At 39.1% G+C, this 17,681-nt stretch overlaps 5 protein-coding genes and 2 pseudogenes across 10 annotated transcripts; 3 read left to right on the forward strand and 4 right to left on the reverse strand.

The window, feature by feature from the left end:
- Positions 32–2,973, forward strand: LOC104765843 (DEAD-box ATP-dependent RNA helicase 2). Its single transcript, XM_010489615.2, has 7 exons — positions 32–418; positions 669–990; positions 1,127–1,234; positions 1,331–1,450; positions 1,969–2,136; positions 2,281–2,367; positions 2,497–2,973. The coding sequence occupies exons 1-7, from the start codon at positions 108–110 to the stop codon at positions 2,608–2,610; spliced, it is 1,230 nt and encodes a 409-aa protein (XP_010487917.1). The 5' UTR covers positions 32–107; the 3' UTR covers positions 2,611–2,973.
- LOC104765842 (glutamic acid-rich protein-like) lies at positions 2,956–3,831 on the reverse strand. Its single transcript, XM_010489614.2, has one exon. The coding sequence runs from the start codon at positions 3,680–3,682 to the stop codon at positions 3,047–3,049; it is 636 nt and encodes a 211-aa protein (XP_010487916.1). The 5' UTR covers positions 3,683–3,831; the 3' UTR covers positions 2,956–3,046.
- Positions 3,995–6,699, forward strand: LOC104765844 (vacuolar protein sorting-associated protein 9A). Its single transcript, XM_010489616.2, has 5 exons — positions 3,995–4,183; positions 4,560–4,707; positions 4,795–4,965; positions 5,057–5,236; positions 5,357–6,699. The coding sequence occupies exons 1-5, from the start codon at positions 4,092–4,094 to the stop codon at positions 6,326–6,328; spliced, it is 1,563 nt and encodes a 520-aa protein (XP_010487918.1). The 5' UTR covers positions 3,995–4,091; the 3' UTR covers positions 6,329–6,699.
- Positions 6,946–8,919, reverse strand: LOC104767658 (annotated as a pseudogene).
- LOC104765847 lies at positions 9,874–15,458 on the forward strand. 6 transcript variants are annotated; one of them, XM_010489617.2, is made up of 8 exons: positions 9,874–10,121; positions 10,290–10,691; positions 11,159–11,230; positions 11,323–11,720; positions 12,350–13,682; positions 13,835–13,932; positions 14,117–14,249; positions 14,554–15,458. In XM_010489617.2, exons 1-8 carry the CDS (start codon positions 9,965–9,967, stop codon positions 15,237–15,239), a joined length of 3,279 nt encoding a protein of 1,092 aa, XP_010487919.1. In that variant the 5' UTR covers positions 9,874–9,964; the 3' UTR covers positions 15,240–15,458. The 6 variants fall into 6 exon arrangements, with proteins under 6 accessions (XP_010487919.1, XP_019096883.1, XP_010487920.1 ...); XM_019241338.1 differs by having other exon boundaries at positions 14,117–14,237; XM_010489618.2 differs by having other exon boundaries at positions 11,159–11,223; positions 11,424–11,720.
- Positions 15,330–16,482, reverse strand: LOC104765845 (annotated as a pseudogene).
- LOC104767659 lies at positions 15,330–17,242 on the reverse strand. Its single transcript, XM_010491652.2, has 4 exons — positions 17,230–17,242; positions 17,115–17,116; positions 16,501–17,028; positions 15,330–15,581 (listed from the first exon to the last, which is right to left on the reverse strand). The coding sequence occupies exons 1-3, from the start codon at positions 17,240–17,242 to the stop codon at positions 16,519–16,521; spliced, it is 525 nt and encodes a 174-aa protein (XP_010489954.1). The 3' UTR covers positions 15,330–15,581; positions 16,501–16,518.

The following is a 17,681-nucleotide window of genomic DNA, read 5'->3' on the forward strand; positions in this document are numbered from 1 at the left end:
CCGCGCTTATCTCGAACAAGGGAGAGAGAAAAGAAGCGTTTGGGGAAAAAAATCAATCGAAACGAAAACCCTAGGAGAGAGAAAACAAAATCTACACGGAGAGGCTTATGGCGACAGCGAATCCTGGCCGTGGAGGTGGTGGTAGAAGAGGCGGTGGACCGATGGATGACGATAAGTTGGTATTCGAGACGACGGAAGGGATCGAGCCCATCACGAGCTTCAATGATATGGGTATTAAGGAAGATGTGCTTCGCGGTGTTTACGAATACGGTTTCGAGAAGCCTTCTGCGATCCAGCAGAGGGCGGTTATGCCGATTCTTCAAGGGCGAGATGTTATTGCTCAAGCTCAGTCTGGTACTGGGAAGACATCTATGATTGCTCTCTCCGTTTGCCAAGTCGTTGACACTTCCTCTAGAGAGTATGTTTCTCTGTTCCATTTCGCTGGCGAAACCCTAATTTCAAAATTTGAAATTTACTTGCTTTACTCGGATTGTTCATTTTCTCGACCCCTTATGCTCGGATTTGCATTTTTAGGTTTTGTTTCTTATCAATTTTTGGTTGGTTGGTTCTGGCTTTTCTATTAGAGTGATTGGATGATACTTTATTTCAAGCTGCAAGATATTTTGTAAAGGTTTTAATTATCGATTTGGTATCTCTGATGACTGCAGGGTTCAGGCCTTGATATTATCTCCGACAAGAGAGCTGGCTACACAAACAGAGAAGACGATACAAACAATCGGATTACATGCTAATATTCAGGCACATGCATGCATCGGTGGGAAGAGCGTTGGAGAAGACATCAGGAAGCTGGAGCATGGTGTCCATGTTGTGTCTGGGACACCTGGTCGTGTCTGTGACATGATTAAGAGGAGAAGTCTACGAACCAGAGCTATTAAACTGCTGATTCTTGATGAGTCTGATGAAATGCTGAGCAGAGGGTTCAAGGACCAAATCTATGATGTTTACAGATATCTTCCACCCGATCTTCAGGTGCAATTTCGCTACTAAAATTTATTTGCTGGCTAACTCGTATTTTTTAGCTGTTATGTCATTGGATTGATAGGATTTTCATGTGTTAAAAATCTTCCATTCTATGATAATTCAATTCTAATACGTTTGTTTATAGGTTTGCTTGGTGTCTGCAACTCTTCCTCACGAGATTTTGGAGATGACATCCAAGTTTATGACAGAGCCAGTGAAGATACTTGTGAAGCGTGATGAGTTGACTCTTGAAGTATGTTTCTGCTTCTGTGTGCTCTTTGATAGTTATAGTCTACAGTAGGGTCAAATTCATACTCTTCACTGGCTAACTTTTGTAAAATCTTTTCAGGGAATCAAACAATTTTTTGTTGCTGTTGAGAAGGAGGAGTGGAAGTTTGATACACTCTGTGATCTTTATGACACACTTACTATCACTCAAGCTGTTATCTTCTGCAATACAAAACGAAAGGTAATTCTGGTTCTCATCCTAAGCTATGCTATGGTACCTATTTTAAACGTTTTAGCTGATCTAGTATTTTAATTTTGTTAAAATTAAGCTCCTAGCGCTGTTATCTTAACTTTATTTGCAACCTCATAAATGCTCAAAATTTTATACATTTCTGTGAATATGTAGGTGTTTATTCCTAAAAGAAATTAGCAATACAACTCCATTTCTCAAGAGTACTTGCAATCTGTACCCACCTGCAAATATCTAGTACATTATTTGGCCTCCTAATATATTGTGTGATGCTGTATACCATTCCTGATGCTTATTCCTAAAAGAAACTAACAATACAACTCCACTGCTCAAGAGTACTTGCAATCTGTACTCATCTGCAGATATCTAGTAGATTATTTGGCATCCTAGTCTATCTTGTGATGCTGTATACCAATCCTGATGCTTTTTGGACTTCTTTGACTAGGGTTTACTTCTTAAATTACGGTTTCTTTTCAATATTATTAACTCTATCTCTGTATTTGTTATAGGTGGAATGGCTAAGTGAGAAAATGAGAAGTAACAACTTCACAGTCTCATCAATGCACGGGGACATGCCTCAGAAGGAGAGAGACGAGATCATGAATCAGTTTCGGTCAGGTGACAGTCGTGTTTTGATCACAACAGATGTATGGGCACGTGGGATTGATGTGCAGCAAGTAAGTCATTACTTATCCGCTATATCATGTGTAAATAACAATGCACGAAGAAAAAAATGTCAATTTCTGTTACTAAAGGTCTCAGAATATGTGACATATTCTTATGATATAGTTGAATTGACATGAGAATCTTTCTTTTATCAGGTTTCTCTTGTCATCAATTATGATCTCCCCAACAACCGTGAGCTCTACATCCATCGCATTGGTCGGTCTGGTCGTTTTGGGCGTAAGGTATGTAATTTATAGTATTTGCGTTGTTTGTTTACTGTTGACATAGCGCACACACTTCTGAACTAGATTTCTTTGCCCGGAGATACTAAATGTATATATCTTTAACCAACCTGATGGTTATCATTTTAGGGTGTTGCAATCAACTTTGTTAAAAGCGACGATATCAAGATCCTCCGAGACATTGAGCAGTACTACAGTACCCAGATTGATGAGATGCCAATGAATGTAGCTGATCTCATCTAGAAGACCTTGTCTCTGAGATTTTTGTGCTTTCAGCGGGAAGTGTCTGGGATGAGAAAGTGTTGTTCAAAGCTTCTGTCAAATTATTGCGCTATTTTATGGTGTGATTCACTCAATACCTCCTACTACCCCCTTTGATGTTTTTTTTTTGAGTTTTTTTGTTGGCTCTTTTGAACACTTAAAAACTCACATGTGGTAAATGTTTAATGGCTTGAGAAGCGATTTAAGGTTAGGTTTGCACCGTATGGTTTTTCTTTTCCTCGTAATCGATTGTGACGTTTTGATTGCGAGTCAAAATCTCTCGAGTATCATTTACTTGTAAGACTTTTTTGGTCGACAGTTGAAAAAATGGTTCATGTTTCTTAATTTTTTTTGTAAAACTTTGGATTAATTGTAAAACGAAAGCAAGCTTTTCAAGTAATCTATCATAAACGCAAAACTAGTAAAACCAATTATCATCCTTGGAAGAGTTTTTACCATCCGCCTGATTATAATCGTCTTCGTCATCATCAAAGTCTTGATTATGATCGTAATCTCCATGATCAGATTCTTCTTCACCTTGTGATTCCTCCTCTTCTTCATCATCATCTTCTTCTTCTTCTTTTTCTTCCTCGCCCTGAGCCTTAAGATCTTCTTCTTTCTCTTCCTCTCCCTGAGCCTTAAGATACCGAGCTTCAAGCTCTTCAAGAACATCCAATTTCTGCAGATCTTGCCTCCACTTAGCTCTCTTGACAGGCCGTTGTCTTGGAGTGTCTCCGAGAAGTTCTTTAGGAAAGTTATCAGGTCTAAGAATAAGGTAATCATAGAAAGAAGAAGACTTGCTCTTCTTGGGCTTCAACGTGTCTGAATAATACCTCTCAATGTCCAAACTAGCATTCTCTGTCTTAGGAACAACATCGCCTAGGTGATAGGTCGAGTTCCTCCAAAACTTATTGAAATTAAGGTAGCTCAACACTAACTCCGAGTCTGTAGAGATAGATTTCGGATCAGGTAACGTGATTTCAGGGTAAATCACAAAACGATTACGGACAACTACATGGCCAGGGGGAGGAGGACGCTTATTTCTCCGCGACATCTACGAGGTGCCCAAAATTCACCGATCGGAAAGAATCCCACCTGAGATCAAAACCACGCGCTCCTCCAATTGAGAAAGATTCTGCTTCTCTCTGGTCCAAGTCTCGTTCTCGTCTTGTCCGTGCTTGGTTGGTTTAGGTTATATATAATAACATCAGAGAATTCCACCAAAAAAATGGAAATTATATAAAAAAAATCAGGATTCCAATAACCATCAGCTGGTTTTGATGGTTTAAACGGTTCATACCGAACCAATTTCGCCAATTGAACCGGAAGTAGATGCACATAAAACGACGGTCGTTTTTGTTCGTAGTTTTGTCAGCGCGATACGGAACTCGAGACTCTCTCTAGTTCATCTTTCCCACTGTTGTCGCTGGTCAATCGTCGGAGATTAATTCGGGTGATCGGCGATGGAGAACACGGACGCCTTCTTGGGCCTTCATGATTTTCTCGAACGTATGCGCAAACCTTCCGCTGGAGATTTCGTCAAATCCATTAAAAGGTCCCCTTTCTTCGATGCAGATCCACCTTAGCTTTTAGTAGATGTCCATATTTTTTGCGTTTTTAGGTTAATTTGCACTTGGTGATGATGCATGTTAGCTAGATGATGATGATTTGTTATAAAATTAACGTGATTTGCTAAAGCATATGTTTCTTGTGATTTCAATTTCTGAAGCTTAGATCTTAGTTTATTATTTTGGTTGTCTCTTCTTCATTTGAGGGCAATTGGATCTTTTTAGTAGGCTCTAATTATTGAAAGCTATACTGAAGGAGTTTATTTATCTAGCATATGGATAATGCGTGGTTGAGGATGTTTTGTAGTTTTACATTACTTCTTTTTTCAACTTCATTAAACATGTTGTCAGTTTATGTTGCAGTTTCATTGTTTCATTCTCCAACAATGCACCAGATCCAGAGATGGATTGTGCTATGGTTCAGGAGTTCTTTTCCAAGATGGAGGCTGCTTTCAGGGCTCATCCACTTTGGTCTGGTTGTTCTGAGGAGGAATTAGACAGTGCCGGAGATGTGAGTATCAATCAGTAGTATTCTCTTTCGCTCTGTGACTTGTTTGCATCTTTGTGCCTTAACCATTGCTCCTTTTTGTTTACACAGGGCCTAGAGAAGTATGTCATGACAAAGCTGTTTACGCGGGTTTTTGCTTCAAACACTGAAGATGTTATCGCTGATGAGAAACTCTTTCAGAAGATGTCACTCGTTCAACAATTCATTTCTCCTGAAAGTTTGGATATACAACCAACTTTTCAAAATGAATCTTCATGGCTGGTAAGCCAAACTAGTCAAAAGCTAGCTTGCAGTACTTTTCCCCCTTTTTGATAATGTTTCTTACTTGTCATCTCTCCTCTCCTTTCGGCAGCTAGCTCAAAAGGAGCTCCAGAAGATAAACATGTACAAAGCTCCTCGTGATAAGCTTGTGTGTGTCCTTAATTGTTGCAAAGTGATAAATAACTTACTGCTAAATGCTTCAATTGCCTCAAATGGGAATGCACCTGGAGCGGATGAATTTCTTCCTGTATTGATTTATGTTACAATAAAGGTATGGAGAAAAATATTTGAAAGATTAAACAATTTATGCATACTGGATTCTGATTGCGCATGTTTATGTTTGGATTGTGCAGCTTTCTACTTGTGCTCATTCTATACTTTCTTTTCTCAGGCTAACCCTCCACAACTTCACTCAAACCTGTTGTATATACAAAGATATAGGCGCGAATCTAAACTTGTTGGTGAAGCTGCGTACTTCTTCACGAACATACTCTCTGCAGAGTCCTTCATCTCCAATATTGATGCAAAATCCCTTTCAATGGATGAAGCTGAGTTTGAAAAGAACATGGAATCTGCACGGGTACGAATTTCTGGTATGGGCAGCCAGTCTTATCAAACTGGCCACGGCACAGCACCACCCCCTCGTGATGAGTCCACTCTTCAGAAAACTCAAATGCAGAATCCCAACAGGGAAAACAATCTCTCCCAATCAAAATCGTCTGATAGTCTTTCTGGGGCCAACGAAATACTGAATCCAAACAGTGAGATACCAATTAAGAAAGCTGAATCCATTTCAGATCTGGAAAATAAAGGTGCGGCGCTTCTGAAGGATACCGAGGCAAGCAAAATCTTTCAAGAATATCCTTACATATTTGCCAGTGCTGGTGATCTGAGAATAGGAGATGTTGAAGGCTTGTTAGATAATTATAAACAGCTTGTTTTAAAATATGTGTGCCTTGCCAAAGGATTGGGTGATGCAACATCTTTAGCTCCATCCAGTTCACCATTGCAAGCGTTGTCCGGTTTTGATATGTCTAAGGAATCTGAGGATCATACAACATCGACTTCAAATGTTCAAATGAAAAGGGAAACTGACAGCAGTGTTGATGATTTGATTCGAGCTCTACAGGGTGAAGGGGGAGATGTTGATAAGCTGTCAGATGTAAAACAAGAAGAATACGACGCAATGTTGGTACAAGGAAAGGATGAAGAACGTGATCCCAAGGTGCAAGGAGAATCAGATGCCCAGGACATTGATTTAATGAAGCAAAGTACTGAGAGAAAAGGTGACAATCCTAGTTCCCAACTTGCAGAAGACGAAGATGTTGGTTCCAAACATTCAGTTACAGAAACTTCCGAGTGAGCAGAATGACCCGTCATGGTGATGAGAGTCTCTTGTATCGGATCAGTTAGGAAGAATTCATTTATGGGGGAAGCAGAGATTAGATCATAGTTAAATGTCACACCCATTCGTTTCTTGCAGCTTTGAGTTTTGAGGACAACTAGAGAGCTGTATGAGATGAAGGCTATCTGTATCTGCATTCTCCTGGAAAACAAGAGCAGTCGAATGGTAACTTTACTCTCACCAGTTGTGTTTTTTTTTTTAAGCCCACTCTTTGTTTCTTTGTTATTTGATTTTGGAGGGGATCCTCAGCATTTGTCAATCCATATGTAACTCTTACATTTGCTACTGCGTATATACAATAAGGTTATAATCAGAATAGCATTTGCCAAGTGTTGGATACGAAGTAGAGTAGCAAATGGTTAAGTGAATTTACGGAGTGATATTATTGGTTTTGAGAAGGCTGATAACAATGGTACAATGCGACTCTGTCAAACTTCAAAGTCAGAGACATGACCAAGGAGTTCTTCTAGTTGATGCTGGATTTTTGAAACCAAAAGTCTTTTCTAGTTGGAAGGATGGGTAATGATCGTGAATGAACAAAGAAACAAAGCTTTTATTCATTAAAACATGCCTTATCAATCTGAAGAGGTTCTTGGGAAACAATACGAAGCACACTTGCATATAACAACTCCGGACCTAGTGGAAGTCTGAAGATTGGAAGGAAGCTTGCATCGAGATTTACACGCGGTGCAAAGATTTCTACAAACAGACGTGTTGGGTACCGCTACTTCGTTGTTCCATCTGGATAATATTGTGCCTGGCTTAATATAGGTCAACTCTCCCAAAACGCAGGAAATATGCAGTATGACCCCACAATCATTACATGTGTAAAACCAGTTTTTAGGATTTACTTTTTTTTCACATGCTTCACACCAATAGTCTCCATCTACACTGCTTTCACCATAAGACAAGAAGAGAGGATGATCGTCGTACCTATGCCTCATTACCTTTTCCGGTGTAAGAGCACAATCGAAATCCAAACTATAGTCACACTTGTTGATACCTTCCGAGTAGTATAATGGATGTGGATGGCTATCGTGCCCAAATGGTTCTGAAATTGAACCGCATTGTACGTCTATATTATATGATTGACACACGTACCTGAAACCACTGGATTTTTGAAGACAAAGATCACACATATAAACCTCGGATTCAGAATTCACGTCTAGTGTGAATGGTTGGTTGTGGCTCACATGCCGTTTCTTCCGAGGAAGGTTAGCACATTTTTGGTGGGGAATGAAATCACACTGCTCACAACTGTAGAACGGTTCTGAACAAATCTGAAAGACACATGCTCGACAAAGAGTGTTTTCATGTAGACTCCTCCCATCCACGACCACATCCTTGTTGATTCATAAGTTATGATCATGGCTAAAATGTTTTATCGTGTTATCATCAATCACCTCAAATGGCGCAACTTCCTCAGGCTCCGGTGTCCCTTCTAGTTCGATCATGTCCCATACATCGTTTCTCGTTGCACATCTTGAATGAACAACATAGTTCGAACACTTGGAACAAGAATAGGCCCCGTAGAAACCATCAACCTTTTTACGACAAACTCCACATTTCCACTTTCCATAACCAAGGCGACTTGTGTTTGAGATGCGATGATCGTGGCGGTTGATGTTTATAACGCGGGGCAAATCGATACATTCCCAATGAATCATGAAATTGCATTGAAGGCAAAAATACGGGCTCCGGTCACCTAGTGTCCCACAAGCATTGCAAGTGAAATCAATACATCTTGGAACAAGATAAAGTTGATTTTCATGGGTCCTTAAGCTTAAAACACCTAGTGGTGGTGGATTGCTCATACACCGAGTGCATATGCTGAAGTTACTAACATCACAGTGGTGAAGTCGTCCATAAAAGGGCGTCCCACAAAGAAGGCACTTCTTGTCAGCGTAATCAGGAGCTTCATATGTAAGGAGCTTGAGTGGGTCTTTGGGTTGGGAAGTCTTGTATAAAGTTTCACATGTAAGGAGCTTGAGTGGGTGTTTGGGGTGGGAAGTGTGGTATGCTTCTGGATAAAACTCCACACATTCCGGATGGTAACCCAAATTGCACTGATAACATCTATAATATCGTTTTCCACGAAATAGTATAGTGTCACACACTCTACACTTTCTAATGTGCATAGGATGACCAAGGTCAAGTCCATAACATTATGTAAGTGGATGTTGGTGCACATTGTACCTTTCAAGGATAACAACCGTGGGAGGTCTCTTAGCGCAATCCAAATCCAACTTGAAATCACATATTGAACAGCAATAACCAACACTGAACTTAGCCGGACATACACTACAACTAGATAGTTTCAAACTTGGGACCATCAGCTTGAGAGGATGGTCGGGATGAGAGGAGTGGTTGATATCTGGTAAAGACTCGGCACAGTCTTTATGAAACACGGATTCACACCCCAACTCATTGCATCGGTAACCTCCGTAAATGTAATCATCTCTCGAGCCGCACCCTCTACACAATTTTAAAGCAAAGCCAGTAAAACGTATCAAAGGATGCTCGTGAACTGGTACCTTTACTTTTTCCATGCTGATTATTTGAACTTCCAAAAACCAAATCACTACTGAGTTCTATTTTGTGGTGTGTGTTTTTGTTTTTGGATTTCTTTAAGTGGTCACTATAGAATGTGGATTCTTTCTGTAACAATTAACATTATAAATTAACAATACATATGTAAATTAACGCATGACCACGTGAAATGGTTCTTTTACCATTGAGATCCTCGACATGTGTGAGAGACTCGAGACAGCTTAAGCCTGATGAGAGCGGTCCTTTCTAGATTTTATTCATTTTTAATCTTCTTAATCTTACCGAAATTTTCATATGAATTTTTTTCTAGCTATAAAATTTGTAATTAGTTGTGACATAGAAGTAGGATTACAACCTATATGATCGGTCGTCTATAATCTCCTTGAGCATCGGTCACCATCAGTGGCACAACTATGTTCAGACGAAATTAAAGCTTCAAAAGTGTATTTCCAAATTAAATGATATCCGTCATTGTGTGTCTCAAGGTTCGTTAACAGCTCTGCCAAACAAGATTGATGGAGCTAGCTAGCGTTGAAGTAGATGAAAGATATATACAAGTTATATATATCTCCTAAGAAATATAGACACAATCTTATCCTAAACTACTACTAGTATAGCACATTTGACATTACATATTACCTTCGCCGATGTAGTAGTAATGGTTGGAGAAGAAGGAGAATTCCGAAACTTGGCCTAATTAAGCCTGAGTCTACAACTCTACATGTAAAGTTTGAGGATTACATTAGGAAGAACATTGTATATAATCGAAGTGGCCGTTTTGTGTTAGTTGCACTTAGCATAATATTTCTTTGGATATTTTTTTTTTATTAAGTTGAAGTAATTTTGAATTTCGACGTGGCAGGAGAAAAATAAAAAGGAAATTATCCTCGACCGAACCGGTTAAATGCGAAACTTCTCAAATAATTTTTGATCAATCTAAACCGAACCAATCAGAAGAGAATCGGGATCGGAACGCCGACGTTCAGAAAGAAGGAAGAAGACAACGACGCGACGAGAGAGCGAGCGAGCGAGCGTTTTTTTCCGATGATAACGCCGGCGCTCCTCCTCCTTCTCTTCCTCGCCTTTGTATCCGTTATTCCCCCTTCAACCTGCCATGGCGAATGGGAGATACTCACGGAGCACAACTTCTCTTCTCAGATCCGTCTCCACCCTCACGTCCTCCTCTTCGTCACCACTCCATGTACTCTCTCTCCCTCTCTCTCTCTCTCCTTCTCTTTCAAATGTATAGTTTGCGTCTAAATGTAACTGGGATGAGTCTGAACGGATTGATAGGCTGAATTTGTCACTTGCTTGGGTTTTTTGATTGCCTTATTTGTTTTTCCTGATTGGTTTCATTGCTGATTCATAGGGTGTGGTGAGTCCAAATCTCTGAAGAATGAAATTACTCAGTTGGTTCAGAGTTCAGAGGAGTTTGGCTTGTTGAAGTTAATGGTTGTATACAGAAACTCAGAAAAGGTGCTTGCACAAGCCATTGGTGCTGCCAACGGAATAACAGTTTTGTACTACCACAATAGTGTGCCTTACAACTATCTTGGGAAACTCCGAGCCTCAAATATATTGTCCTCTATTCGTCCTTATCTGACATCTACTCCCCAAGAACTCCCTCTCAAACATTTGAAGTCTCCAGAGAGTTTGAAAGATTTCCTTGAATCATCTGACAAGGCTTTACTTCTGTTCGAATTTTGCGGATGGACTACTACACTGCTGTCTGAGTTAAAGAAGAATGTAACCGAAGATAACCTTTGGCAGGGTGAGTTGATCTGCTGTTGCTGGCTCTTACATGACGAGGGATAATCCTGATCTTGTGAGATTATTTATGTTCCTATCATATTTGTTTGTTTTATGGTTTGATTTCTGTAGATCTCCTAATAGATTAGGCTAGTAATTCGCTAGGGTTAGTGAAGTTTATAGAGTTTAACCAGAAAACATCTTCATCTAATATATCAAATCCTAGTAAATGTGCATTTCTTTTCGGTCTTGTTAATTACGAATCTTACCAAGAGATATTAGTTTCTCCCATGTTGCATCCCGTGGTATGAAATCTAACTAGACTACTCTTGTGAAAAAGAAATGCCCAATATTGCATTTGATTTTCTTAAACGCTTTACAAGATGTCATGTCATGGCCACTATTATAGTGTAGGCATATTTTAGTTTTATATGTCGAAAATTTGGAATGTTTGGCTAATACGTAGACATTCTGATCATTACTCTGCAGGAAGCTTCTCCAAAAACGTAAAAACTGATCAAGTGCTAAAGCTCAGTGGAAAAAATAACCAGAAGGTGGCTGGTAGATTCTCACTTCATGTCTAGATGATGTTGATATGTTCTACTAGGTGCATTGTTTCCATTATGTTAATTTTCTTTGCACCCTGGAAACAGGCTATGCAGAATGGAACAATATGTGTGGACTCCAAACTGGATTTGGTAGAGTTCCTTGGCTTGAGGATTTTAGCTATGTCAATGATACTGCTGCTTTGCAGGAAAATGGCAGGGTAAATCTGGATTTTGGACAGACATGTAACCGTGAACAGTTCAAGCAATTTAGTTCATTCCTCTCAAGATTGATTGCCACCACAAAAGATTTTTCTCTTCCTCCTGAAAGGCAAAAATTTGGTCTGATCACAGAAAAATCATTGGCTTCATCGTTTAATATTGGAGAATCTGATTCATGGGCAGCGATCATTCAGCTGGCAGGATGTCCACATTGCTCAAAGATTCTCAAGGCTGGGGACGACATTTCGAGATTCTTAGAGATGGAAAATCCAATAGTCACAGAGGTATCGTCTCTTTATGTCTCTAGGTTTAGTAATTTTGCATATTCATTACCTGTTCTTTGAGAAGAAATAGCTGTAGCTAAATGAGTGTGTAGTTTGTTAAGTGGGATCTTGTCTTGTTGTATATTTATTGGGTATCACCGTTCGTAACTTAAACTTCCTGAAATTTAATTTCAAAGAAAAAAGTGGTGCTCATGCCCTGTTTAGACTTTAGAGTACTCCACTTCGGACGAGATGTTGCAACAAGACCATGATGTGACATATCTAACTTGTTTCCGTTTAGGAATCTAGATATTTGTATTATATTTTAATTTGTTATTTTATCTGTCAGAGTGTAGTGTGATAAGAAGTGGGATTTTATCTTGTTTTCTATGCAGTTGAACTTCCATAGCCGACAAAACCAACGCAGTGAATTCTTTGTTAAACTGATCTTGTATAACAGTGACTGCATATCTATAACAGTAGATCTTTAGTTGCATTTCTCTTCATTTTATTGATTTAGTGATTTTTTTTATTTAGTGATTACTATACTCCCGAAACCCTCATGTCTACTAAGATTATATAGTTATGTCCATTTAAAAAAATTTCATCTTGCCTTACGTAGATCAATCTTCTCTGTTTTTTTCATGTAGCTGGAGGACGACTGGCAGGACCATGAATCTTCCTTCCCTGCAAGTAAACCGTCGATAATTCTTTTTGTGGATAGATCAAGTGGGTGTTTGGAAGATAGGAGGAGGAGTATGAAAGCACTTGATACTTTCAGAGAGGTAGCTGCACAGCATAAGTTATCTGACATAAAAAACTGGAAGAATGATATTAAGTCTGAGAACTTCGTTGGCCAGGCTGCTCAAGAGTCAGGGTCCGTGTCACTTCCGAAAACTGTCCGAAAGTTTAAAACTATTAAGTTAGAAAATAAAGTCTCGTTTATGATTTTGGATGGGGATAAAAAAGTAGCCCTAGATACTATAGCACCAGGTCCAGGTATGGAAGGCAGTTCCCTGCAGGAGATTCTGACAAATCTTCTTCACAGAAGAAGAGAAAGTAAATTGGGCTCAATTGCTAAGGATGTTGGTTTCCGTCTATTATCCGATGATGTGCACATAAAAGTGATGGATGCATTACCATCACAAGCAGAAGTTATCTCTAGACAAGATACAGCTTCATCTTTGGCAGAAGGTTCTAGTGTAATTTCTCCTCAATCTAAAGAAGGAGATGTGCAAAACAGAGTCACTATGAGTTCTGAAGGAAAAGATGAAATGAAATCCTTTGAAAGTGAATCTTCCTCCCCCAGTGATGAAGACCAAGTTTCAACGGACGGAACTGAACAATTAGTAATTACAGAAACTGATAAGACTGAGGTTAACTTAACAGACAATGTTAAGGAAGAGATTAACGTATCATTGCACTCGGAACCGAAGGAAGATCCAGTGCATAATAGTTTCACGGGTTCATTTTTCTTCTCTGACGCAAATTATGCCTTGCTTAGAGCTCTGACTGGTGATGTTAAGATTCCATCAGCAGTAATAGTCAATCCTGCTTTACAACAGCACTATGTCCTTCCAGTCCTTCAACATGAGTTAGGATTCAGCTATTCATCACTGGTTGAGTTTCTCCATGGATACCTCAATGGACGTCTATCACCTTATACACGGTCTGAATCTACCATTGAAATGCCCAGAAACGCTACAGTTCCACCTTTTGTTAATCTGGATTTTCACGAGGTGGATTCTATTCCCCGTGTCACTGTCAATACTTTCTCCCACATGGTTCATGCATGGAATCAATCCAGTGCAGAGAAGGCTCTATGTCCTTTGTGCCAAGACGTTTTGGTCCTTTTCAGCAATAATTGGTGTGGCTTTTGTCAGAGGATGGAGCTAGTTCTACGTGAAGTATACCAGTCACTAAAAGAATATAAAGAGATAACTCAAGGAGGATACAGGAACAATCAAGGGCTTTTCAAATCAGGTATTGGATCTGTATAGTTGACAACAAAAAAATTGGAAGTAATATTGGTTAGCTAGTTTTTTCCTCTATCTTTCTATCCGAAAGTGAAATGGACATGTTTTCAACCTTTTTCTTCATTCTCTTATCCTATTGTTTTGTCTGTTCTGAACCAGAGACGCCAACTAATGACAAGAATCTAAAATTTCCCCGTATCTACTTAATGGACTGCTCGTTAAATGATTGCAGCTTAATCCTAAAATCGATCAATCAGGTACATTTCATGATAGCTTACCTGACTGTAGTCTGGTTTGTTTGATTGATTCTATTTCTAGTATTTGCATCACAGCATTGCTATTTCTTTTATCTCAATGCAAACAGTTCTTTCTCTGAAACCACTGTTGAGAGCTTATAATTGTGCACACCATATTCTCATTTCTGAATCTCTAACGTTGCAGAGGGAAGTGTATCCTTCTCTGATATTGTTTCCAGCCGAGAGAAACAAAGTCATTCCGTATGAAGGGGAGACATCTGTAACTGACATAACAGAGTTTCTAACTCGCCATGCGAATAACTCTCGTGAGTTTTTCAGTAAGTCACAATCTGCATCCTATTCTGATTCACTTGTTTTATACAGATATGCTGAATATTATCTCTAAAGACACCATGTACTGTCTGAACATCCAAAAGAAAAATTGAATGGACATAGTTCTGCAGAATCGTAATATGCTTTGCAACTTGTGACTTAGTTTTATCGTAGTAACTCGTTTCTTTCAGCCTTAGCTGGTCTGGAAACATCATATTTTTGAATTTTTGTGAGGAAGTTTTTTGGCTTTTTATACTTAGTATTGATCTGGATCCTAAACAAAGCAAGTTATGAATCTTTCTCTGGCAGGAATCATTCCTACTCTGTCTGGAAAAGAAAGAAGAAACTCGAACATGTTCGATCAGTCTTCATCCGCGGTAAACAATAAAGTGACAGATGGTGATAAACTTGTTGAGGTCGTTTTAAGGAATAGAGAGCCTGTCGAAAGAGAGGTAAATCATGACCAGGTCAATTCCCAATCTCCCCCAATGCACTCACTCACAACCGCTCCCCAAGTGAAAACCGGCACAATCCTGGTCGCTACAGAAAAGCTAGCTGCCTCCCAACCATTTTCTAAATCAAAGATTCTGATCCTAAAAGCAGGCCATGAATTCGGTTTCCTGGGTGTAATCTTCAACAAACGGTTGAGGTGGAAATCATTCCCTGACCTCGGCGAAACAGCCGAGCTCTTGAAAGAAACACCTCTATATTTTGGAGGTCCTGTCGTTGATCCAGGAATACCCCTTTTAGCTCTGACCCGAGAGCGAGACTCTTCTACAAACCATAATCACCAAGAGATCTCACCAGGCGTGTATTTCCTAGATCATCAATCCGTGGCCCATCGAATCCAAGAGTTGAAATCAAGAGAGCTGAATCCGAGTGACTACTGGTTTTTCTTGGGATACTCAAGTTGGAGTTATGATCAGTTGTTTGATGAGATCGGTCTTGGAGCATGGGATGTTGATAATAGCGGCATTGACTTTGGTTGGCCTTGAAGCTGTTGCATTGCATCTCTTGAAATGTTTTCTTTACTTTTGCTTTAGAAAGGAGAAAATTTTCAAAAAGTGAAAAAGAATAGAAGATCGTAAAACCCACATGTGGGTAGAAATGTTGGTTAATTGTAGATTACAGCAAATAGAATTACATTACTTCTTTGAAGCATCCCTCTTGCAGACTTCTAAAAGTCAAAAACTGATTGACAGAAGTTTGTGATTCACATTTGATTGATTGTTTTTTTTTCCCGAGTACATTACAAGATCAATCAAACTGAAAATCTTCACATTCAATAGGTAACCATTTTACTAAGCAAAAGTAATACACAAGGAGCCATAACAAAAGTCAGAATCGTAACAGAGTCATTCATCTCTCTTTTTGCCAGTCTTGTACTCTAAGTAGCAAATCTTATCCTCCGAATCAGAAAATGCTAAGAAGGCCTCTCTGTGAATAACATCAGCCTGAATATGACGCATGGAAGCAAGGTATAAAGGCGACCACATCCTCACACCAGATAGATTATTGAGGACCATCATTGTATTAAGCACCGTAGTCTTGTCATCTGGGCGCTCAAAGAGTTGCTTCTTGGAGGTTTGTAGTGCGCTAAAGGAAGGGATACGAGCTGCATCCAGATCTTTTGTTAAATCATCATACATATCAGCATACATATCATGAACCATCTCACGATACATATCATCAATCATATCACGAATCATCGAGCTCGTCTGATATTCCAAAAGGTTTTCTTCATCGCTTGATTCTTCCGAATTATCTGTAGAATCATCAGACATATCATCATCCTCTTCAGACTCTAAAGAATCCAAACTGTTTTCCCCAACGCTTGATCTTTTCGATTCGCCGCTTGCATATAACTACTGTCAGCAGAATCCTCATCAGAAATATCCATATTGGGAATCTACTACTACCTTGGTCTTATATTTTCAAGCTTCAGGCCAACTCCTATAATGAAATTAAACAATTCAGAGTTAAAAAGACATGAACAAATGAGAAAATTATATCAAAAGAGAAAAGAAATGTGCATGGAATATCTGAAAACTGTTTATTTCACCAACCGTCACTCATCATCTCTACTAGCTAAGCACGTTTTTTTGTTTATGTGACAACTTCCTAAACTGTTATGAGTAAACTTCAGAACATTGTTGAAATCAGTAGCAATGATGTTCCATCACTCTATGAATATAAGAGAAAGGTATTCCAAAACTGAACCCAGAGCAACTACTATGCATGACCGTGAAGAANAAAGTCAGAATCGTAACAGAGTCATTCATCTCTCTTTTTGCCAGTCTTGTACTCTAAGTAGCAAATCTTATCCTCCGAATCAGAAAATGCTAAGAAGGCCTCTCTGTGAATAACATCAGCCTGAATATGACGCATGGAAGCAAGGTATAAAGGCGACCACATCCTCACACCAGATAGATTATTGAGGACCATCATTGTATTAAGCACCGTAGTCTTGTCATCTGGGCGCTCAAAGAGTTGCTTCTTGGAGGTTTGTAGTGCGCTAAAGGAAGGGATACGAGCTGCATCCAGATCTTTTGTTAAATCATCATACATATCAGCATACATATCATGAACCATCTCACGATACATATCATCAATCATATCACGAATCATCGAGCTCGTCTGATATTCCAAAAGGTTTTCTTCATCGCTTGATTCTTCCGAATTATCTGTAGAATCATCAGACATATCATCATCCTCTTCAGACTCTAAAGAATCCAAACTGTTTTCCCCAACGCTTGATCTTTTCGATTCGCCGCTTGCATATAACTACTGTCAGCAGAATCCTCATCAGAAATATCCATATTGGGAATCTACTACTACCTTGGTCTTATATTTTCAAGCTTCAGGCCAACTCCTATAATGAAATTAAACAATTCAGAGTTAAAAAGACATGAACAAATGAGAAAATTATATCAAAAGAGAAAAGAAATGTGCATGGAATATCTGAAAACTGTTTATTTCACCAACCGTCACTCATCATCTCTACTAGCTAAGCACGTTTTTTTGTTTATGTGACAACTTCCTAAACTGTTATGAGTAAACTTCAGAACATTGTTGAAATCAGTAGCAATGATGTTCCATCACTCTATGAATATAAGAGAAAGGTATTCCAAAACTGAACCCAGAGCAACTACTATGCATGACCGTGAAGAACGATTACAGTAGTCTTCATCAGTGACTTGCAACAACAGTATCAGTATCAGTCTCAGATTGTGTAACAAGAGTAAAGTGATCAGTCCATAATAATCTAAGCTAATAAATGATCAGCAAAACATGGAAAAATCAAAGGGAATCAGATCAAATCAAATCAGGAACTCAACGATATCTAGCCCAAAGAATTCCATAATTTAGATTGAAACAAATCTAATCAAGATCTCAAAGCCGATTTACCTGGGAATCGTTAAAATCTAAAACAAGGA

The sequence above is a fragment of the Camelina sativa genome, chromosome 19 (genome assembly GCF_000633955.1).
Source record: "Camelina sativa cultivar DH55 chromosome 19, Cs, whole genome shotgun sequence".
NCBI classification, from domain to species: domain Eukaryota; kingdom Viridiplantae; phylum Streptophyta; class Magnoliopsida; order Brassicales; family Brassicaceae; genus Camelina; species Camelina sativa.

Bases quoted from the DNA above. Each gene is read 5' to 3' on its own strand.
- LOC104765843 (XM_010489615.2), top strand. From the start codon at position 108: ATGGCGACAGCGAATCCTGGCCGTGGAGGTGGTGGTAGAAGAGGCGGT. The intron at 419-668 runs GTATGTTTCTCT...TGATGACTGCAG, and splicing joins GTTGACACTTCCTCTAGAGA to GGTTCAGGCCTTGATATTAT. The intron at 1,235-1,330 runs GTATGTTTCTGC...AAATCTTTTCAG, and splicing joins GTGATGAGTTGACTCTTGAA to GGAATCAAACAATTTTTTGT.
- LOC104765844 (XM_010489616.2), top strand. From the start codon at position 4,092: ATGGAGAACACGGACGCCTTCTTGGGCCTTCATGATTTTCTCGAACGT. The intron at 4,184-4,559 runs GTCCCCTTTCTT...TTTATGTTGCAG, and splicing joins TTCGTCAAATCCATTAAAAG to TTTCATTGTTTCATTCTCCA. The intron at 5,237-5,356 runs GTATGGAGAAAA...TTCTTTTCTCAG, and splicing joins TGATTTATGTTACAATAAAG to GCTAACCCTCCACAACTTCA.
- LOC104765847 (XM_010489617.2), top strand. From the start codon at position 9,965: ATGATAACGCCGGCGCTCCTCCTCCTTCTCTTCCTCGCCTTTGTATCC. The intron at 10,122-10,289 runs GTACTCTCTCTC...GCTGATTCATAG, and splicing joins CCTCTTCGTCACCACTCCAT to GGTGTGGTGAGTCCAAATCT. The intron at 11,721-12,349 runs GTATCGTCTCTT...TTTTTCATGTAG, and splicing joins AAAATCCAATAGTCACAGAG to CTGGAGGACGACTGGCAGGA.
- LOC104765842 (XM_010489614.2), bottom strand. From the start codon at position 3,682: ATGTCGCGGAGAAATAAGCGTCCTCCTCCCCCTGGCCATGTAGTTGTC.